At 44.2% G+C, this 19,734-nt stretch overlaps 2 protein-coding genes across 2 annotated transcripts in view; one reads left to right on the top strand and one right to left on the bottom strand.

The window, feature by feature from the left end:
• The first annotated feature begins 68 nt into the window (after positions 1-68).
• LOC311106963 (SAYSvFN domain-containing protein 1-like) lies at positions 69-1,649 on the top strand. The gene is made up of 2 exons (XM_084149379.1): positions 69-495; positions 710-1,649. Exons 1-2 carry the CDS (start codon positions 277-279, stop codon positions 1,025-1,027), a joined length of 537 nt encoding a protein of 178 aa, XP_084005505.1. The 5' UTR covers positions 69-276; the 3' UTR covers positions 1,028-1,649.
• Positions 1,650-7,966: 6,317 nt separating this feature from the next.
• Positions 7,967-19,734, bottom strand: part of LOC311106752 (dynein axonemal heavy chain 8-like) — a gene marked incomplete at its 3' end in the record, with an annotated part of 47,804 nt that continues 36,036 nt past the window's right edge. Inside the window, exons 64-87 of the mRNA XM_084149148.1 lie at positions 18,592-18,807; positions 18,083-18,220; positions 17,823-17,950; positions 17,458-17,629; positions 17,057-17,212; positions 16,676-16,831; positions 14,730-14,912; positions 14,497-14,602; positions 14,055-14,307; positions 12,083-12,273; positions 11,847-11,968; positions 11,646-11,764; positions 11,288-11,490; positions 11,100-11,173; positions 10,845-10,997; positions 10,504-10,659; positions 10,286-10,402; positions 10,089-10,190; positions 9,816-9,976; positions 9,549-9,705; positions 9,115-9,267; positions 8,721-8,910; positions 8,363-8,484; positions 7,967-8,254 (exon numbers count right to left, since the gene is read on the bottom strand). Of these exons, the coding sequence (XP_084005274.1) occupies positions 7,967-8,254; positions 8,363-8,484; positions 8,721-8,910; positions 9,115-9,267; positions 9,549-9,705; positions 9,816-9,976; positions 10,089-10,190; positions 10,286-10,402; positions 10,504-10,659; positions 10,845-10,997; positions 11,100-11,173; positions 11,288-11,490; positions 11,646-11,764; positions 11,847-11,968; positions 12,083-12,273; positions 14,055-14,307; positions 14,497-14,602; positions 14,730-14,912; positions 16,676-16,831; positions 17,057-17,212; positions 17,458-17,629; positions 17,823-17,950; positions 18,083-18,220; positions 18,592-18,807 (3,816 nt within the window). The remainder of the gene's footprint in view (positions 8,255-8,362; positions 8,485-8,720; positions 8,911-9,114; positions 9,268-9,548; positions 9,706-9,815; positions 9,977-10,088; positions 10,191-10,285; positions 10,403-10,503; positions 10,660-10,844; positions 10,998-11,099; positions 11,174-11,287; positions 11,491-11,645; positions 11,765-11,846; positions 11,969-12,082; positions 12,274-14,054; positions 14,308-14,496; positions 14,603-14,729; positions 14,913-16,675; positions 16,832-17,056; positions 17,213-17,457; positions 17,630-17,822; positions 17,951-18,082; positions 18,221-18,591; positions 18,808-19,734) is intronic.

The raw sequence follows: 19,734 nt of genomic DNA, 5'->3' as shown, positions 1-19,734 counted from the left end.
ATTACGTACGCCTAGATGAACCGGAAGGTAAACAAACTGAAGTGAAACAGGTTTTTTAAAGATTTCTTCAGTACAATCTTTTCATACTTCCGGTGACAGTGAATTCGATTATTACCATGAAAACACCATTTAGACAATATTTTCGCGGTTGAGAAGACGGGATTTCACTCGAACAATCTTTTTTGGGACCTCTCAAAGTCTAGCTATCTAGCGAACTGTCGTGCACACGTTGCCACGCCGTCTTTCATTGCTGCATGACTCAGAAGCTGTTCACTAATGGAGCAAAAGCTTGCAGAGTTCAGGTCCCGAAGAAGGAATGATGTGGCCGCTAAGAAGAGCGAATCTTTAAAAAAACAGCCCATAACATCATCTGACAGTGGCAGCACTTTGAAGTCAGCCAGCTGCCAGTCATCAACAGCTGATCCAGAAACACAGGAGTTGTCAGATAATCCAATCTCTGCTGTCCATCAGGCTACAAGGACTAAACATTGGGGGGTAGGCTAAAAATCAATACTCAAAATACTAGGGGCCGGTTACCCGGACACTGTTTAAGCCTAGTCCTGGACTAATAAACACTTTCTTTGGAGATTCAGTGACCATGCTTTTTAGTCAACCAGGACTATTCTTAATCTGTGTCCGGAAAACCAGATAATAATAAACGTTGATTCAATTTTGTCAAAGTTAGCTAACTTAATTCCCCTTCCTTTAGGATGACTGGCTGCTGGAGAGCACTCTGGGTCAATGGCTTGGTTCGAAGCGACTGGCTTTCACAAATCTGACTTTGCTGAAGGTGTTGCTTTGGCTGGTTCTACTTGGGCTGTTCGCCGAGCTGGAATTCGGGTTGCCTTTCTTCCTAATCTCTCTCTTCTACTGGCTGTATGAGGGGCTGCGGAGCCCAACTGCACGCCAACCAGGAGAAATGAGTGCTTACTCAGTGTTCAACCCAGACTGTCAGCCTCTCCTGGGTGCACTTACAGCTGAGCAGCTAGAGGGAGAGATGGGCTACAGACCACTGGCCAACAGATGAGACCCCTCAAGACACTCAAACTGACTTTAATCTGAAATGGAATAGCTACTGTACTTTAAGCTTTCCATTGTACTAAAAAGGAACTGGAAACTTATTTCTTTGAATGAAGCACATTGCTGGTATTGATTTTGAAGTCAAATGGAGCCTATTCCATACTGCAAGATCATTCACCACTAGTGCATATTGATGAGGCTGGGAAAGCACCATCTGATTGTAAAATTGTATTACTGTACTGGGACCTGTTCTCTTTACTATTTATATAAATAATTTTGGTCTTAAAACTTGTAATAGGCATCTGTATGCAGACGACACTTATGTATGCCATTGCCAACTGTTGACCAGGCAAGAGCTGCAATGTGACTTTGTTGCCTTACAGAAAGCCCTGGTTGGTTTAAAACGTGTACTTGATGTGGGCAAGGCTAAATATATTGTTCTCTAATTCTAGCAACAACAAAAAAATCTGATGAACTACATATTTATTCATTGGATGTTTCTCCCATTGATCGGGTTCCCGCCTATACATATCTGGGCATTTGGATTGACAAAGACCTAATGTAAAAAATAAACATATGGATGAGCTAATTAAAATACAGTGCATTTCGGAAAGTATTCAGACCCCTTGACTTTTTCCACATTGTTACGTTAGCCTTATTTAAAAATGGATTATATTGTTTTTTCCCCCTAATCAATCTACACACAATATTCCATAATGACAATGCAAAAACAGGTTTTAGAAATGTTTGCAAATGTATAAAAAAAAACCCGGAAATATCACATTTACATAAGTATTCAGACCCTTTACAATAGTCCTTTGTTGAAGAACCTTTGGCAGCGATTACAGCCATGAGTCTTCTTGGGTATGACGCTACAAGCTTGGCACACCTGTATTTGGGGAGTTTCTCCCATTCTTCTCTGCAGATCCTCTCAAGCTCTGTCAGGATGGATGGGAGCGTCGCTGCACAGCTATTTTCAGGTCTCTCCAAAGATGTTCGATCGGGTTTACGTCCGGGCTCTGGCTGGACCACTTGAAGACATTCAGAGACCTGTCCCGAAGCCACTCCTGTGTTGTCTTGGCTGTTTGCTTAGGGTCGTAGTCCTGTAAGACTGGGGCGAAGGTTCACCTTCCGAGGTCCTGAGCGCTCTAGAGCAAGTTTTCATCAAGGAGCTCTGTACTTTGCTCCGTTCATCTTTCCCCTCGATCCTGACTAGTCTCCCAGTCCCTGCCGCTGAAAAACATTCCCACAGCATGATGCTGCCACCACCGTGCTTCACCGTAGGGATGGTGCCAGGTTTCCTCTAGACGTGACGCTTGGCATTCAGGCCAAAGAGTTCAATCTTGGTTTCTTCAGACCAAAGAATCTTGTTTCTCATGGTCTGAGAGTCCTTTAGGTGCCTTTTGGAAAACTCCAAGCGGGCTGTCATGTGCCTTTTACTGAGGAGTGGCTTCCGTCTGGCCACTCTACCATAAAGGCCTGTTTGGTGGAGTGCTGCAGGGATGGTTGTCCTTCTGGAAGGTTCTCCCATCTCCACAGAGGAACTCTGGAGCTCTGTCAGAGTGACCATAGAATTGTTGGAGTCCTCCCTGACCAAGGCCCTTCTCCCCCGATTGCTCAGTTTGCCCAGGCGGCCAGCTCTAGGAAGAGTCTTGGTGGTTCCAAACTTCTTCCATTTAAGAATGATTGAGGCCACTGTGTTCTTGGGGACCTTCAATGCTGTAGACATTTTTTGGTACCCTTCCCCAGATCTGTGCCTCGACACAATCCTGTCTCGGAGCTCTACGGACAATTCCATGGCTTGGTTTTTGCTCTGACATGTACTGTCAACTGTGGGACCTTATATAGACAGTTGTGTGCCTTCCAAATCATGTCCAATCAATTTAATTTACCATAGGTGGACTCCAATCAAGAAACATCTCAAGGATGATCAATGGAAACAGGATGCACCTGAGCTCAATTTTGAGTCTCATAGCAAAGGGTCTGAATACTTATGTAAATAAGGTATTTCTGTTTTATTTTTAATACATTAGCAAAAATGTCTAAACCTGTTTTCGCTTTGTCATTGTGGGGTATTGTGTGTAGATTGAGTTTTTTTTAAAATCTCTTTTAGAATAAGGCTAACTTAACAAAATGTGGAAAAAGTCAAGGGGTCTGAATACTTTACGAATGCACTGTAGATGACCTAAATAGCAGGAAGCAGATTGTACAGGCAACTTTCCTGCCAGTTCTTGACTATGGTGACACCATAGTGCAGCCGCTACTCTTAAACCTTTTGCTGCTGTCTACCATAACGCCCTTCGCTTTATCACAGGTGACCGTTTTTAATAACTCACCTCTGCATCCTGGATCAAAAGGTTGGCTGGTCATCATTAAAGTCCGTAGATCACCTCATTATTCCCTTTATGTTTACAAAGCTCTACTACACAAGCTTCCAATTTACCTACAGTGGGGAGAACAAGTATTTGATACACTGCCGATTTTGCAGGTTTTCCTACTTACAAAGCATGTAGAGGTCTAATTTTTATTATACATTTACATTTGTACATTTTAGTCATTTAGCAGACGCTCTTATCCAGAGCGACTTACAGTTAGTGAATACATATTTTTTTATACTGGCCCCCCGTGGGAATCGAACCCACAACCCTGGCATTGCAAACGCCATGCTCTACATCCCTGCCTGCCATTCCCTCCCCTACCCTGGACGACGCTGGGCCAATTGTGCGCCGCCCATGAGTCTCCCGGTCGCGGCCGGCTGCGACAGAGCCTGGATTCGAACCAGGATCTCTAGTGGCACAGTTAGCACTGCGATGCAGTGCCTTAGACCACTGCGCCACACATAGGTACACTTCAACTGTGAGAGACGGAATCTAAAACAAAAATCCAGAAAATCACATTGTATGATTAAGTAATACATTTGCATTTTAAGACCAAAAAGCTAATTTGTATTTTCATTAATTTTTACGTTATTGCCAATTTTGACTTTGTGGCTGTGGTAAATAGTGGGAACCCGTTTGACGGGGTTAAAAGTTTTAGTTTTTTTAGTTTTCCGTTTTGGATCTCAAAAAATTGAAAACTAAAATGGAAATGAATGAGGGCGAAGTATCGGAGGTGGTAGGTGTGGTGAAGTTCTCGGAGCCCGAGGTTTGCACCGAGGGTCAGGATAAAGATGAGTCTGTGACAGTAGGAGTGAAGTTTTTGCCTTTTGGCTGATCCATTTGTGGTTTCAGGATGGGTGAAAACAGAGTTGGGTGCTGTGAAATTGGCTAGGCTAACCAGAAGTGGTCTAGTGATAATTGTTTGTGTTTCTGCTGGTCAGATGTAGCAAGAATGGGGGCAAGATGTGAATTGTTTTGCTCTCAAGAAAAGGGCGCCATTGAAAGGCGTGATTACTGGGGTATGTTGGTGAACACATAATTAGGAGAGGGAGTACAAACCAACGACGCTAGACAGAGAGGAATTTGCTTAAGCAAAAGGCAGTTTATTAAACACAGAGATATCTTGTACTGTTAGGCTACATGCATGGACCCCAATCAATTGCCTCTTATGGAGACAGTTGAGAAGGATGTTTAAACAGAGTTTACAGCATTACTTTATACAATGTAACATAAAGGGAGGGATTCTTCTCCTAGTCCCTCGATTGGTTCCAGAGGCGTAGGAGGCGGGTCTGCTCTGTCCAGAGTAGAAGCCCCATTGGTGCACGGCAGAGTCCTCTGCCCTCAGCACCCGACCAGTAGACAGGGGAGTGGAGTTTGAGTGTGCGTGCACAGTGAAATGTTTGTGTGTCAAAGAACTCGTGGGGAGTTGAGAATGAGTGTGCGTGCAAATGAAATGTTTGTGTGTCAAAGAACTCGTGGGGAGTTGAGAATGAGTGTGCGTGCAAATGAAATGTTTGTGTGTCAAAGAACTCGTGAGGAGGATCTGGTGGTTGGGGCCTTGAGGCGTGGGTGTCGTCCTGTTATTGCACTCCTGCAAGACTAGGCCATCTGGTGACAAGATATGGTGTTCTCCTCTGTCCTTTGTTCTCTGACCTGGAACAGCATTTATTGAAAACAAGCTCCTAACACAAATGGGTCTTGCACAACATTTTAGTCAGACCAATCTATAACATTTTATATTTACTACGACAGGTAGCAGTAAATGTGAAAGCTGACCAACTGAAGGGGAAGATTCTCGGTGTTTGTGATGCTCATCGTTTGGTACGACACAGACAGGGTGGTGTGAGTGGAGAAACAGAAGAGTCATTGTCTGTTCTTTTGAGTTTTGATGTTGAGTCTTTGCCCGACAAAGTGACATTAGGATATATAAGTTATCCGGTACGAGCTTTCGTGCTGAATACATTACGTTGTTACAGGTGTCAAGCTTATGGGCATGTGGCAGCAGTGTGTAGGAGGGAGGTTCATAGGTGTGCAGAAGGGCATGAGAAAGGAATGTGTTGCATTGGGGAAAGTAGTGGTATGCGTTAATTGTAGGGGTGCCCATGGGGCTGGGGATCCGAAATGTCTGGTGCGAGAGAGGCAGGTTGAGGAATCCAGGGTTAGAGTAGTGCAGAAATTGTCATATGCTGAGGCAGTGAAGAAAGTAGAGGAATATGGGTCAAGGGGGAGGGATCCTGAGAGGAATGGTGTGAGTAGTAGATCTGTACCAGTACAGAGAGATAAACCAACAAGTGATATATGTTTCAGTAAGATTTGATTTTTGGCACTTATAGCAATGGTTATCAACTGTACTGCAGGGATGGAACGTAAGTCGCAGAAAATAGAGGTTGTGGTGGCAGCTGCAGAGAGGTATTTGGGTGTGCGAGACATGACATCAGAAGAGTTACAGGGTGTGTTAAGTGGTGGTGTCCCACCCCTTCAGGCTGTTGGCCTGAAGTAGGAATAAATATATTTAAATAGTGGAGTATGGTAGTTATTATTCTACATTTTTTTGGTGGGGGGTGTGTAGTATTAGAGGGTAGGGTATTTGTTATACTTTGCTTTAAAAATTAAAAATACAAGTTATACTCCAGTCTAGGAGGTGGCGGTATTGCAACATTTATTGGATGCCAACCGCCGTTAAACCTTATCGAAGAAGAAGTACTTACGCCCAAACCGGAACAGGAAGTAAACAACCCGGGGTTAGTTATCTTTCCCGAAGTAGACCAACATATTTTAAGATCTCTCTTCTACGGATTTGTCATATCACTCTTTGTGACAGTGAAACTTTGAATTATATCACTGCATTGAAAGCACCTTATATAACATTCCCGCTATTGTGAAGACGATATTTCACACGATCGAGGGGCAATCTGCTAGAACAAAATTACGCCTCAAAAATATATGTATCTGGCTAGCTAGTTCGCTACCAGTGCTTAATACCCGTCGTGCACAGTGCATTTCTGCATGAGTATGACTCAGAAGTTGTTAGCATTCGCAAAAGCTTGCAAAATTCTGAGCCGGGTACAAGGGCTGGTGAGATGCAGCCCATAACATCACCTGGCAGTGGCAGCATTTTGAAGTCAGCCAGTTGGGAGTCAACAGCTGATAAAGACGCACAGGAGTTGACAAAACATCAGATGCCCGCTGTCCCTCAGGCTACAGAGACCTTACAATGTGGGGTAGGCTATAACTCAAACACAAAAAATGACTAAAACGTCAGGCACTGAGGTAGCGTCATGGCATAGTTAATTTCAATTCCACCCCTCAATGTTAGCTAGCTAGCTAACTCGAGATTCTCTCCACTTTCTTTAGGATGACTGTCTGCTGGACTGCATTTTGGGTCGAAGGCCTGGTTCAAGGCGACTTGGTTTTGCAAACCGGACTTTGCTGAAGGTGTTGCTTTGGCTGGTTCTGCTTGGGCTGTTTGCTGAGCTGGCCTTTGGGTTGCCTTTCTTCCTAATCTCCCTCTTCTACTGGCTCTACCAGGGCCTGCGGAGCCCAGCTAAACGTCAACCTGGAGAACTGAGCGCATACTCAGTATTCAACCCTGACTGTCAGCCTCTCATGGGCACCCTCACAGCAGAGCAGTTGGACTGTGAAATGGGAATACTTCAGCTAACCATGTAAAGGAATAGCTACAGATTGTAACACCAGATAATGTGATTTAACCCCCCAAAATTGGTATCCATTATACTGTGAGTTACAGGTTGGTACTGTTTGGTGTTGCACTGAATTTTCCACCAACCTTAGCTTGGCTATGCTGCCTTCGTCCTCGATTTGTGGAAACGGGAGTCTCATAAAATTACCTTGTCCAGTTGCAGGGGATCCGTTAGAATTTCTAAAATGCTGTTATTAAAATATATATATTTTTTGCTCTATGAAGTAATCCAACAACGTGTACGCTGCAATCTTGTCTATTTCAAGTTCTCTCATTGATCGAGACAGGTCTGTCATCATGACATACGGCACTTTAGGGTGGACCCACCTGTTTCGATCAATGAGAGATGACTTGAAATAGACAAGATGGCAACATGGAGCAAAACAAATATTTAATTTAATAACGGTGTATTTTCTCCAAATTCAAAGGGAACCCCTGCAACTGGACAAGGACATTTTGAGACTCCTTTCCACGAATAGAGGACGAAGACAGTATTGCCAAGCTAAAATGGTCTTAAACTCTGTGCTCCACCAAACAGTACCTTACCTTTATGCTCAGTGTAATGGATACTACATTTTTTGGGTTAAATCACATTATCTGGTGTTACAATCTGTAGCTAGTAAAGGAACTGTTTAGAAATGTGAGTGAGTTACGCCTTTTCTGTTAAAATTATCTTATGATGCTTGGTTGCACCTCGACTCTTTCAATGAACGAAACACTAGTGTTGGTTGTAATGTAAAACTGCTTGTTAATTCCATTAAAATTTCTACATTCACTAGTTGGAATTTTAAAAACATTTATTTGTGTTACTTTGGTGAAAGCACACAGGGTTACACAAACACCAAAGAAAGACTGAGTAGTTGTCCCATCATTTGATGTCACAGAGCAAGGCAACACCACGTAAGATCCAGTGATCGGGTGACTGCACCGTGCGTATCACAACCCCTGTGATGTAGGTGAGGTCTGTGCGCCGAGGCTTCTTGTAGACTGGGCAGATGTAGAACTTCGGGTCCTTGGGGGCGGTGGAGTTGATGGCGAACATGTGAATAACGGGCAGTGGGCAGAACAACACCTTGGGAGTGGCTTCGATGAGACGGCAGTTCCTTCTGTCCCAGCCGGCCCCGTCCAGGTACAAACCGTAGACGTAGACCCCCTCCTGAGAGACAGAGATAAGAGTATGATGGATGGCATTGAGAGGTAAAAAGGGAAAGCTGTATGTAGTACATGTGTTGTCAATTACACTATTTTGCATGAGGCTACTTACAGCAGGAGAGGCAGTGATCTCCTCCTTGCTCTGCTTCAGCACGTCGTTATGCAGGGTGACTGTGTCCAGAGCCCAGCCCTTGTGAGCCCTGGTTACCTCCTGCCTCATGGCTGTCAGGAAACCTGCAGCCATACAGATGGAGCAAACATAAAGAGATATGCCATTATAATCCTATCAGACACATTAACACTTATCTCATATCTTCAATGATGTAATAGGATGAAGACATGACAAAAATGTCCTTGTAAAATAGATTACACTAATTTATGCTGAACTGTATTTTGAATATTACAAGTAAATTGAAATTACCCTGCAAGTTTGATCAGTTGGCCTAATTCATGTTTTGAACGAGACTCACCCTGAGGGTTGAAGAAGCCAGTCATCCAGAATGTCTTGGGTCTGCCTTCAAACACCCAGCTGTAGAACTGTGTGTTCCTCTCCAGCAGCTCAGTGAACCAGAAGCCAAGAGTGGACGACTCCCACGAGATCTTCTTCCACATGTTGGGGATGCGCGCGTCAAACATGTTGTCCAGGGCATCACGCAGGTTCTAGGAGGTAAAACATGAATATGACATTGAATATTCAAGCACCAAAATAACACACAGACATTTCAGACATTGTTATTACTGTTTATTACAGATTTATAAGCTATAAACCTATAAATAATCATTTGAAGTATAACACAATGTAAAGTGTTAACATGTAATATAGTTGTAGTACATTATAGTGGTCATTCTAGCTAGCTCTATTACTTCGCTCATGATGATGGTACCGTCGATGGCGAGTTTGAGGTCGACCAGACTGGTGCGCACCACTCCTATGATCCTCTGCATGCGGTCCACCTCTTGGCGTAGGAAGATGTTCATGGAGTTCAAGGCACCCATCTTCACCAGCCTGGCTTTCACCTACAGTACACATCACAATAGAATTTGGTGTGTGAGCATAGTGTATTCGCTCTGTACAGCCCAGGGCCCAGTTTCCCAAAAGCATCTTAATGCTAAGTCCATCATTAGAACCATATGGGCTGTGTTCAGTAGGTGGTAAACATTTTGAAACTGAGGTATTACCAGAATTTGTCCAAAGAGAACATCAATTTGTATTATTCGTTGCAAAACATTTTGCTACATTGTGTTCCTACTGAACATGACTTGGCATCATATCCTCCATAAACAGAGTGAGCACTGACCTCATGAGGTACGTAGTTGGGGGGCAGCTTCTCCAGCATGTCCTCTGCCAGTCTGTAGACGATGGACTCTCTTGTCTCCCCTGCTCCTCCTCCACTTTCCTTGGGCTGGATGTTGGTGATGGTGTCCAGCACCTCAGCAGACGTGTTGGTCTGATATCTGAACAAGAATAGTTATATAATATTAATGTATTAATATTGAGTATTAAGACTCACACACAGCATAGACATGATAAGAGTGGAGCGTTGTGATGATCTACGGTGTCTTACGTGATGTCTGCGTTGGGATGCAGACCAAAGACCTGAGGTGTGTCCAGTGCAGGCAGGGTCGCGATATACTCCATATACTGCTCCACTGTCTTACACACAGGCACTTTGTATCCTGTGTAGAAGCAGAATGTCGGCTCAAAGATCTTGTCATTGAACCACACCTGTTGGGAACGCATAATGCTTAGAACAAGTCTGTGCTTCCCACATGATTACCCACATGTACAACATATTGATCAAGACAGTTGCATTAACTGAAAAGGAAAATGACATTACCCGAGAGAAACAGTTGAGCAGCCGCTTGTCGTAGTCATCAGTGACCCTTCCTCCGTACTGCACCTCCCCTAACATGTAACGCACCGTGACCCATGAGACACCCTGGAGAAAAACGCAGGGAAATCGTCACGTGTAGGTCTGTGAGCACACTTATAGTCACTGTAGCTTCGGATAGGCCTATACTATTTTGATAGTACCTTCTTGGGGCTGCATTCATCCAAGTGGTTCTGGACAAACTGCACACTGGCTGTGAAGTCAGCTGAGTTGAACTCATACGGGATGTTCCAACCCAGAGGCCCGAATTTACGACGTTCCTACAACAGAGTAACAAACAAGGCAAAAATCAGTAAATTACATTAAATACAGTATTTATCTAGAAACATGAATGTATCAAGACAGTGTGCTGAGTCTGTACCTGCACCACAGTGTGTAGGAAGGCTACGTTGTAAAGCATGGGTTTCCACATGGGCAGGTTGCAGATTTCCAGCTGATCCTGAGAGATTCCAGCAAACGTACGCTTCAAGCCAGCCCGCACCCCCTGGGGAGGATCATTGGTGAACTTGATAGAGGACTGGAAGAAAGAAAACAATCCGGTCAGCAAATATTTATTCTTAGACATAAGGGATGTGACTAGGACAATATAACAAATCTGGATTTTGGCTAGGGGATAGGTCCGTTTCACATGAATGAAGGATAATGTCAGATTGCTGGGGAGATTACTGGTGTTGTCTGTGTAGGTGTATACAGGGCCTTTACCTGTAATAAGGTGATGGAGAAGCGGTCGTGGGGCTCGGTGGTGATCCACACTCTGAAGCTGTCGTGCATTGTCTCCACTGTGGTGACCGTCTCCAGCAGCTCATCCATGAACTCCAGGCCCAGATGGCAGTTCTGGAGCAGGACCCAGCCACCCTGTTTGTGTGTACACATGCAAACACGTTAGGTAGGTGAACATATTTGTATATGCTGTACACTACATTTATTTACAAAGAGTTGAACCTCAGAAGCTCTCACCTGTGTCATTGACATCTGTAAGAGCCTCCTTGCATGGATCTCCTGACCTTGGCCCATTGATATCGCTCTGAACTCTGCAACATATAAACACAATATCACAATGACAGTCTTGTCAGTGACTCATGTTAGTGATTAATTCAGGGTCTCAGACTGCTCTTAAACTAAAGGGTGATAGGCATGGGGCTAACCTAGCCGGAGTTTCTTGGCCAGAGCGTCGATCTGGTTGGTGGGATCAGAGCCCATGGAGAGGAAGCAGATGAGGGGGGTGCGGGTGTCGCTCTCCTCCCAGGTACTCTCCAGGTTCAGGATGACAGGCTCAGCGAACCTCATGCCCATCGAGTTTCCAACATACTTCCTGGCCTGGGACAGGGTGCGGTCAGGGCACCATGATCTGTGAGGAGAGAGTACAACCAAACCTGGGTTCGAACCTGAATGCGCTAGCCACAACCTCAAGAGGCTTTTAAAGGCTCTTTTTATTAATTTTTTTACAATCTTGATGTATAAGATCTGGATAAGAGACAATCACCCAGAGAAGCAGGAGCTCACCTGATGAGCAGTAGTTTATGGAAGATATCCAAGGAGTCGTTGTATCCATCAGGAATCACACCATCCTCAGGGTTGTCCATGTCAAACCACACCTTCCAGCCCTTCTCATTACGAGAGACCTACAAGATGAATAGAGAAGTAAAGGCAATGTAGTGTACTCCTCAGACAAAGCTGTGACCATTGCTAATGATGACACCCCACCTGGTTCATGATCTCCATGAACTGTGACAGTTTGCTGAGTTCCACCAAGTTGAGCCAGGTCAGATCCAGGATCCAACGGAACGGCTTGGAAGGACACGCCTTCAAGTCTAAAGCAGCACCCCCTGTAACACACAGAGAACATTACATATGTACTATTAATAAAACCATTACTTCATTACTACACTGCTACCTATACAGAGATATGTTAACTAGGATCAGTAGTGAGGATCTGATACCTTTGATGAGGATCTGGAACTCGTTCTGCTTGACGTTGTTCTTCTGCAGGTCGATCTTGAGCGCCAACAGCAGGGTGAAGATGAACTTGTGGTTTTCGTACAGCCCTCGGACCGTGTAGCGGAACACCTCGAAGGACAGGTACTCGATGATGTTAGCAATACGCTTCTGAGTGAGAGGAGACTTGTCTGACCTGCGTGAGGAAAACAACACCAATAAAGGGTTCAAATCTAGAGGTTGATGAGAAAGAACTATACCTATACTGAATATTGATCAAATGGTACAGGTCCCATGTCTGTTCTTTTATACATTTATAAACGCTGTTGTGTATTTAGATTTAGACCTATGCCATTTGTCAGGCTCATCTATTTCTGTTTGTATGGACCAAGGGTCTCTAACAGGTCAATCGCAAGTTACTTGTAGCTTGCAGCCCACCTATGAGTAGCTCGGCAAACAATTCTGAAAGTACAAGCAATTTTCACGTGTTCCACCACAAACGGTCATTAAGAAATCGCACAAGTATCAGACAGACACCGCAAGCTCCCAGCTACTACCTAATCAACGCAACATTGGCATTACACCACCCCTGGTTAACCACTATTAGCTTAAGAAGCCAAACCTAACACAATATCTGCCAATTAATTTGAGCAATATTGCCCGTCTGTCTGTCTGTGTGGTGTGCGCATATGTCTATCACTACGCGTGTTGCCAGTTGATGTGATAACAGTCTTCTGGGTTGACAGAAATACTTTCCCCAAAACCTTCTCAATTAAATGTTAACTGCAAAGTAGGCTTACCTGGCAGAAGTACACAGAGTATACAAACATTAAGAACACCTGCTCTTTCCATTACATTTACATTTACATTTTAGTCATTTAGCAGACGCTCTTATCCAGAGCGACTTACAGTTAGTGAATACATATTTTTTTTATACTGGCCCCCCGTGGGAATCGAACCCACAACCCTGGCGTTGCAAACGCCATGCTCTATCAACTGAGCTACATCCCTGCCGGCCATTCCCTCCCCTACCCTGGACGACGCTGGGCCAATTGTGCGCCGCCCATGAGTCTCCCGGTCGCAGCCGGCTGCGACAGAGCCTGGATTCGAACCAGGATCTCTAGTGGCACAGATTAGCACTGCGATGCAGTGCCTTAGACCACTGCGCCACTCAGGAGACATGACATAGACTGATCAGGTGAGTCCAGGTGAAAGTTATGATCCCTTATTGATGTCACTTGTTAAATCCACTTCAAATCAATGTAGATGAAGGGGAGGAGACAAGTTAAAGAAGGATTTTTAATTATTGAGACAATAGAGACATGGATTGTGTATGTGTGCCATTCAGAGGGTGAACGAGCAAGACAAAATATTTAAGTGCCTTTGAACGGGGTATGGTAGTATGTGCCAGGCGCACCGGTTTGTGTCAAATCTGCATGAACAATTGTAATTTTGAGAGTGAAAAACAAAACCAAAAACCAGGAAAAATAAAACGGAGAAAACATAATTTGGGAATATATAATATAAATCACAGATTTTATAGCCCCCCCCCCCCTTTAAGTTGTTTATTAACCTTTATTTTACCAGGTATATTGGCAGAAAACATAGTGCCCTACTTTCTCTTATACACTAAGGACCTGGGGAAGAGTTGCAGGGGAGAGGAGAAGAGAATAATGTGCCTAATTGTAAGCTAGAAGAAAAAGAGTAGCTTGTTTCCTTTTTTAAAAGTAGCTCTCTTGCTAGAAAAGGTTGGAGACCTCTGGTATGGACTGATATAATGTGGGTGTACACAAACTTGATTAAAAAAAGTATTAAAGGGTAAACAAGTTGGTGAATTTGCTATGTGTTCCGTGTACTGAGGGATTTGATCAGGAAAATCAGGATTTTGGGATAGGTCCATTATATTTGAATGAAGGATAAATATCTGAAAAGCAGGAATTCCTGATTAATCAGGAAAAATCCCATCCTGGTACTGACTTGGCCATGGAGAGGTCGAAGATCTTGAGGAACTGTGCCAGGGAGGTCTGGTACATGACGTTGACCATGCTCATCTCGGTGATGAGGAAGTAGAGGATGCTGCCACGCGAGGCGGCCGGCCGGTACTCCTCTGAAGCCGTGTTGATCTTCACCTCCGTCTCGGCCGCCACGTGCAGCTTCTCGCTCACCTCGGCCGCTGTCAGCTTGGTCACCGACAGGATGCCAATCATGGACTCGTCATCCACCAGGGAACCTTGACACACAAGACGCACGCATGCACCCACACAGACGGAAACACACACAAACACAGATAGACAGACAGACACATACCACACACACACACACACACACACATGCAGATTGAGCAGTCTGAGTATTTGAGACATTATCCAAACATCAGATGTAACACTTAATATTATTTGTTTATCCTAGAAGTCAATACCCTTGGTGGAGCTGAGCTTGTACAGCAGGTTGTCCTCTAACTCCTTCATCTTCCTCTTATTGGCCGTCACATCCTCCATCAGCTTGACTCTCTCTGCCTCCAGCTCCTGTTACAGCACCATCAGAACATCCATGTAACACCCAAATCATGCCTCTGAAGTCCTGAGAGAAAATGTTTATATAGGTTTTATAAGGGGGTTATGAATGGTTTATAAAGGACTTATGAAGGCTTACGTATTTCTCGGTGAGGATGACTCGGCCCAGCAGCTGGTTCTCCAGACCCTTCATGGTGACGGTGAAGTCTATAATGGAGGTCTTGGCGCTGACCTCGGGCGTGTACGCCGGGTTAGGCAGCTTGGTGGTGATGTAGAGCTGGAAGCCATCCATCACGTCGGTCTCCTTGTCTCCCACTTTCACCTACAACCAATGAGCACAGGTTTGAATGGGAGCCTCATTTCCCAATTAGCCTGGCACCCAAACAGATTTCGCTACGTTTCATGGTGAACACAGTGTTCAGTCTGGTTTAACCAGGCTATTTCACAACACTGCTTTTCAAGTCAAACTGATCTGAGAGCTGTGTTATGTACAGTGGGGAGAACAAGTATTTGATACACTGCCGATTTTGCAGGTTTTCCTACTTACAAAGCATGTAGAGGTCTGTAATTTTTTATCATAGGTACACTTCAACAAAAATCCAGAAAATCACATTGTATGATTTTTAAGTAATTAATTTGCATTTTATTGCATGACATAAGTATTTGATCACCTACCCACCAGTAAGAATTCCAGCTCTCACAGACCTGTTAGTTTTTCTTTAAGAAACCCTCCTGTTCTCCACTCATTACCTGTATTAACTGCACCTGTTTGAACTCGTTACCTGTATAAAAGACACCTGTCCACACACTCAATCAAACAGACTCCAACCTCTCCACAATGGCCAAGACCAGAGAGCTGTGTAAGGACATCAGGGATAAAATTGTAGACCTGCACAAGGCTGGGATGGGCTACAGGACAATAGGGAAGCAGCTTGGTGAGAAGGCAACAACTGTTGGTGCAATTATTAGAAAATGGAAGAAGTTCAAGATGACGGTCAATCACCCTCGGTCTGGGGCTCCATGCAAGATCTCACCTCGTGGGGCATCAATGATCATGAGGAAGGTGAGGGATCAGCCCAGAACTACACGGCAGGACCTGGTCAATGACCTGAAGAGAGCTGGGACCACAGTCTCAAAGAAAACCATTAGTAACACACTACGCCGTCATGGATTAAAATCCTGCAGCGCACGCAAGGTCCCCCTGCTCAAGCCAGCGCATGTCCAGGCCCGTCTGAAGTTTGCCAATGACCATCTGGATGATCCAGAGGAGGAATGGGAGAAGGTCATATGGTCTGATGAGACAAAAATAGAGCTTTTTGGTCTAAACTCCACACGCCGTGTTTGGAGGAAGAAGAAGGATGAGTACAACCCCAAGAACACCATCCCAACCGTGAAGCATGGAGGTGGAAACATCATTCTTTGGGGATGCTTTTCTGCAAAGGGGACAGGACGACTGCACCGTATTGAGGGGAGGATGGATGGGGCCATGTATCGCGAGATCTTGGCCAACAACCTCCTTCCCTCAGTAAGAGCATTGAAGATGGGTCGTGGCTGGGTCTTCCAGCATGACAATGACCCGAAACACACAGCCAGGGCAACTAAGGAGTGGCTCCGTAATAAGCATCTCAAGGTCCTGGAGTGGCCTAGCCAGTCTCCAGACCTGAACCCAATAGAAAATCTTTGGAGGGAGCTGAAAGTCTGTATTGCCCAGCGACAGCCCTGAAACCTGAAGGATCTGGAGAAGGTCTGTATGGAGGAGTGGGCCAAAATCCCTGCTGCAGTGTGTGCAAACCTGGTCAAGACCTACAGGAAACGTATGATCTCTGTAATTGCAAACAAAGGTTTCTGTACCAAATACTAAGTTCTGCTTTTCTGATGTATCAAATACTTATGTCATGCAATAAAATGCAAATTAATGACTTAAAAATCATAAAATGTGATTTTCTGGATTTTTGTTTTAGATTCTATCTCTCACAGTTGAAGTGTACCTATAATAAAAATTACAGACCTCTACATGCTTTGTAAGTAGGAAAACCTGCAAAATCGGCAGTGTATCAAATACTTGTTCCACCCCACTGTATGTACCTTATAGGTGGAGCCAGACTTGATGAAGTTCTTCTCTAGCACGTTGTCCAGGGCGGGGTCCAGATCCTCTCGGACGTCCTCGATGAGCAGCGGTCGTCCCATCGACAGACTGTCCTCCAGGTGGGTACGGAAGTACTTGTGGTTGAGGGACGTGACCTGCAAGAGATATCATGGTCGTGTTCAGTAGGGGAAAACAAAATGCTGTGTTCCTATTGGATACATTAATGTAGTACCTCCCCGTATCATTCCGTTTTAAAACACTTTCCACCTACTGAACATGGCCATTCATGACTTCTTGGGAATACACTGAACCAATATATTTAGTTTTCACACTGGTGTGTGTGTTTATAAGAGTGTGAATGTGAGAAGTGAATGGCTTACCTGTAGATCATTGGCTTTTTCTTTCTTTTTAATCCACGCCTTGCCCTGGGTCTGAGGGTCGATGAGGAGAGGGAACCTCGTGGCCTTGGTCACAATGATGCCGTTCTGCACTGACAAGTCGTCTCCAGGCAGTCCCTGTAGGTTCCACTCGCTTATCTGACACACAGAAAAGGGAAGGATGTTTCAATGTGGTGCTCTGGGACATAACAAAACACAATTCGTACAACTTCTGGTTCAGTGGAATGGATACTAAGAACCACTTTGGAAATAAGTGTTTTCATTAATATTTTCATTTGTTATCCTATGGGATTTAAATGTACATTTTGTCGATGACTGTTTTGTTTGTAACTCAAAAGTAAAATTCTATTCAATTCACTACTGTGTTCATGATCTTTTCTTACAGTAGGTGGGTCCACCAGCATAGAGATAATATTGAGGTTATCCGTGAAGGGGATTTTCCTCTTCCGGAGCTCTGCTTCCCAGATGTCTTTTAGGAGCATGTTGCGGAAGTTCTGGTTGAAGGGTCCACAGTACGACAGGAAGCCAGTGAGCTGGAGGACGTCCCCTACGAGTCTATCAGAAGAGAGGACAAAATATGGTCAATGGTCACATTGAAAAGCCTCTAAGGGAAAGAACTGAGCATTGATATTGTCTGTAGTTTATTGTATTACATTGCATTAAATCTTTGTACATAGTAATAATGACTTCAGTCAGAATACTGAAAGTAAAGAAACGTTATGCTATCCTTCTCTTATCTGTAACCTGCCTGTTGATCTGTGATTTAAACTGTTTGCTCTGCTCTGTCCAGCGCACTTTCTCTCCACTAAGCCCATCAATGAGTGCTGACGCTGCCACCATTTTATTCCTGCACATCTCTGCATCGTCCAGCAAATCCTGTAAAGCATCACAAAATCAACTGTTTGAACTACATTCTATTCTGCTATTCTATCTATACATTTCTATTTATTTTGCAATATTCCTAATTTAAGAATATAGAACATTATTTTTTAAAGGATTGGACCTCACCTGTTTCTCTTTCATGGCAGCATCGAACTTGGCCTGTACTTTGTCCAACTCAGCCTGTTTCTCATCCAGCTGAGACTGAGCACTGGCTAGCTCGGAATTGGCTATCGTTAGTCTGCCCTCTTGGATAATCAAGTTAGCCTGTCCACACACGTCGAGAAAAAATACTGTTCACAATGCTTATCTAAAGGGAAATGGGGTTACCTAGTCAGTTGTACAACTGAATGCATTCAACTGAAATGTGTCTTCCGCATTTAACCCAACTACTCTGAATCAAAGAGGTGCGGGGGGGCTGCCGTAATCGACATCCACGCCATCGGCGCCCAGGGAACAGTGGGTTAACCGCCTTGCTCAGGGGCAGAACAACAGATTTTTACCTTGTCAGCTCGGGGATTTGGCCCCAACGAGTTGGCCCCAATACTCCAATATATCAGATCACACACACACACACACACAAATAGTGTTCCCATACTTTATGGAGGGTAGAATCATTCAGCGTCTGTTCCCCGTACCTTGAGTGGCAGCACTTCCTTGTTGATGCCGAAGAAGGTGGCCATGGCGGAGGTCCAGGAGAGCAGGCCTGCCACGTTGCCACACACCTTCTTGGCACACTCGAATGTGTAGTCCTCCATCTGGAAGTAGGGCTGCAGTAGCTCCACCATCTCCTCGTTGATGCTGTCCTTGGGGAACTGCTGCAGCGATGCCATGAAACCACTGCCGCTCATTAGCTAAAAAGACAACAACAACAAAAAACAGAAGGTCAACAATTGACGTAACAAAAAGGACACAGCTCATTAGCTAAAGCACATGGGGGGGGGGGGGGGGGACTTTGGCCCAAACCAAGACATTAGCTACAACAAACCCCCAAACCGATAACATTAGCTACAACAAATCCCCAAACCAATAAATTAGCTAAAACAAACCCCCAAACCAATAACATTAGCTACAACAAACCCCCAAACCAATAAATTAGCTACAACAAACCCCCAAACCAATACATTAGCTACAACAAACCCCCAAACCAATAAATTAGCTACAACAAACCCCCAAACCAATACATTAGCTACAACAAACCCCCAAACAAATACATTAGCTACAACAAACCCCCAAACCAAGACATTAGCTACAACAAACCCCCAAACCAAGACATTAGCTACAACAAACCAATACATTAGCTACAACAAACTAAACCAAGACATTAGCTACAACAAACTAAACCAAGACATTAGCTACAAACTAAACCAATTCATTAGCTACAAACTAAACCAATACATTAGCTACAACAAACTAAACCAAGACATTAGCTACAACAAACCAAACCAAGACATTAGCTACAAACTAAACCAATACATTAGCTACAAACTAAACCAATACATTAGCTACAACAAACTAAACCAAGACATTAGCTACAACAAACCAAACCAAGACATTAGCTAAAACAAACCAAACCAAGACATTAGCACAACAAACCAAACCAATACATTAGCTACAACAAACCAAACCAAGACATTAGCTACAATAAACCAAACCAAGACATTAGCACAACAAACCAAACCAATACATTAGCTACAACAAACCAAACCAATACATTAGCTACAACAAATCAATTCAATATACAGAGATGGGACTGGGAATGTAAATGTAACATCTGGGTG

Source organism: Coregonus lavaretus (assembly GCF_964263955.1).
Source record: "Coregonus lavaretus genome assembly, chromosome: 31".
NCBI lineage: Eukaryota > Metazoa > Chordata > Actinopteri > Salmoniformes > Salmonidae > Coregonus > Coregonus lavaretus.
Note: the sequence above shows the minus strand (reverse complement) of the source record. Positions and strands in the feature narration are given on the sequence as shown.

What these genes read in the sequence shown, in the direction of transcription:
- LOC311106963 (XM_084149379.1), top strand. Translation starts at nt 277, where the DNA reads ATGGAGCAAAAGCTTGCAGAGTTCAGGTCCCGAAGAAGGAATGATGTG. An exon ending in CAAGGACTAAACATTGGGGG is followed by an intron (nt 496 to 709) that starts GTAGGCTAAAAA and finishes CCCTTCCTTTAG; the next exon opens with GATGACTGGCTGCTGGAGAG.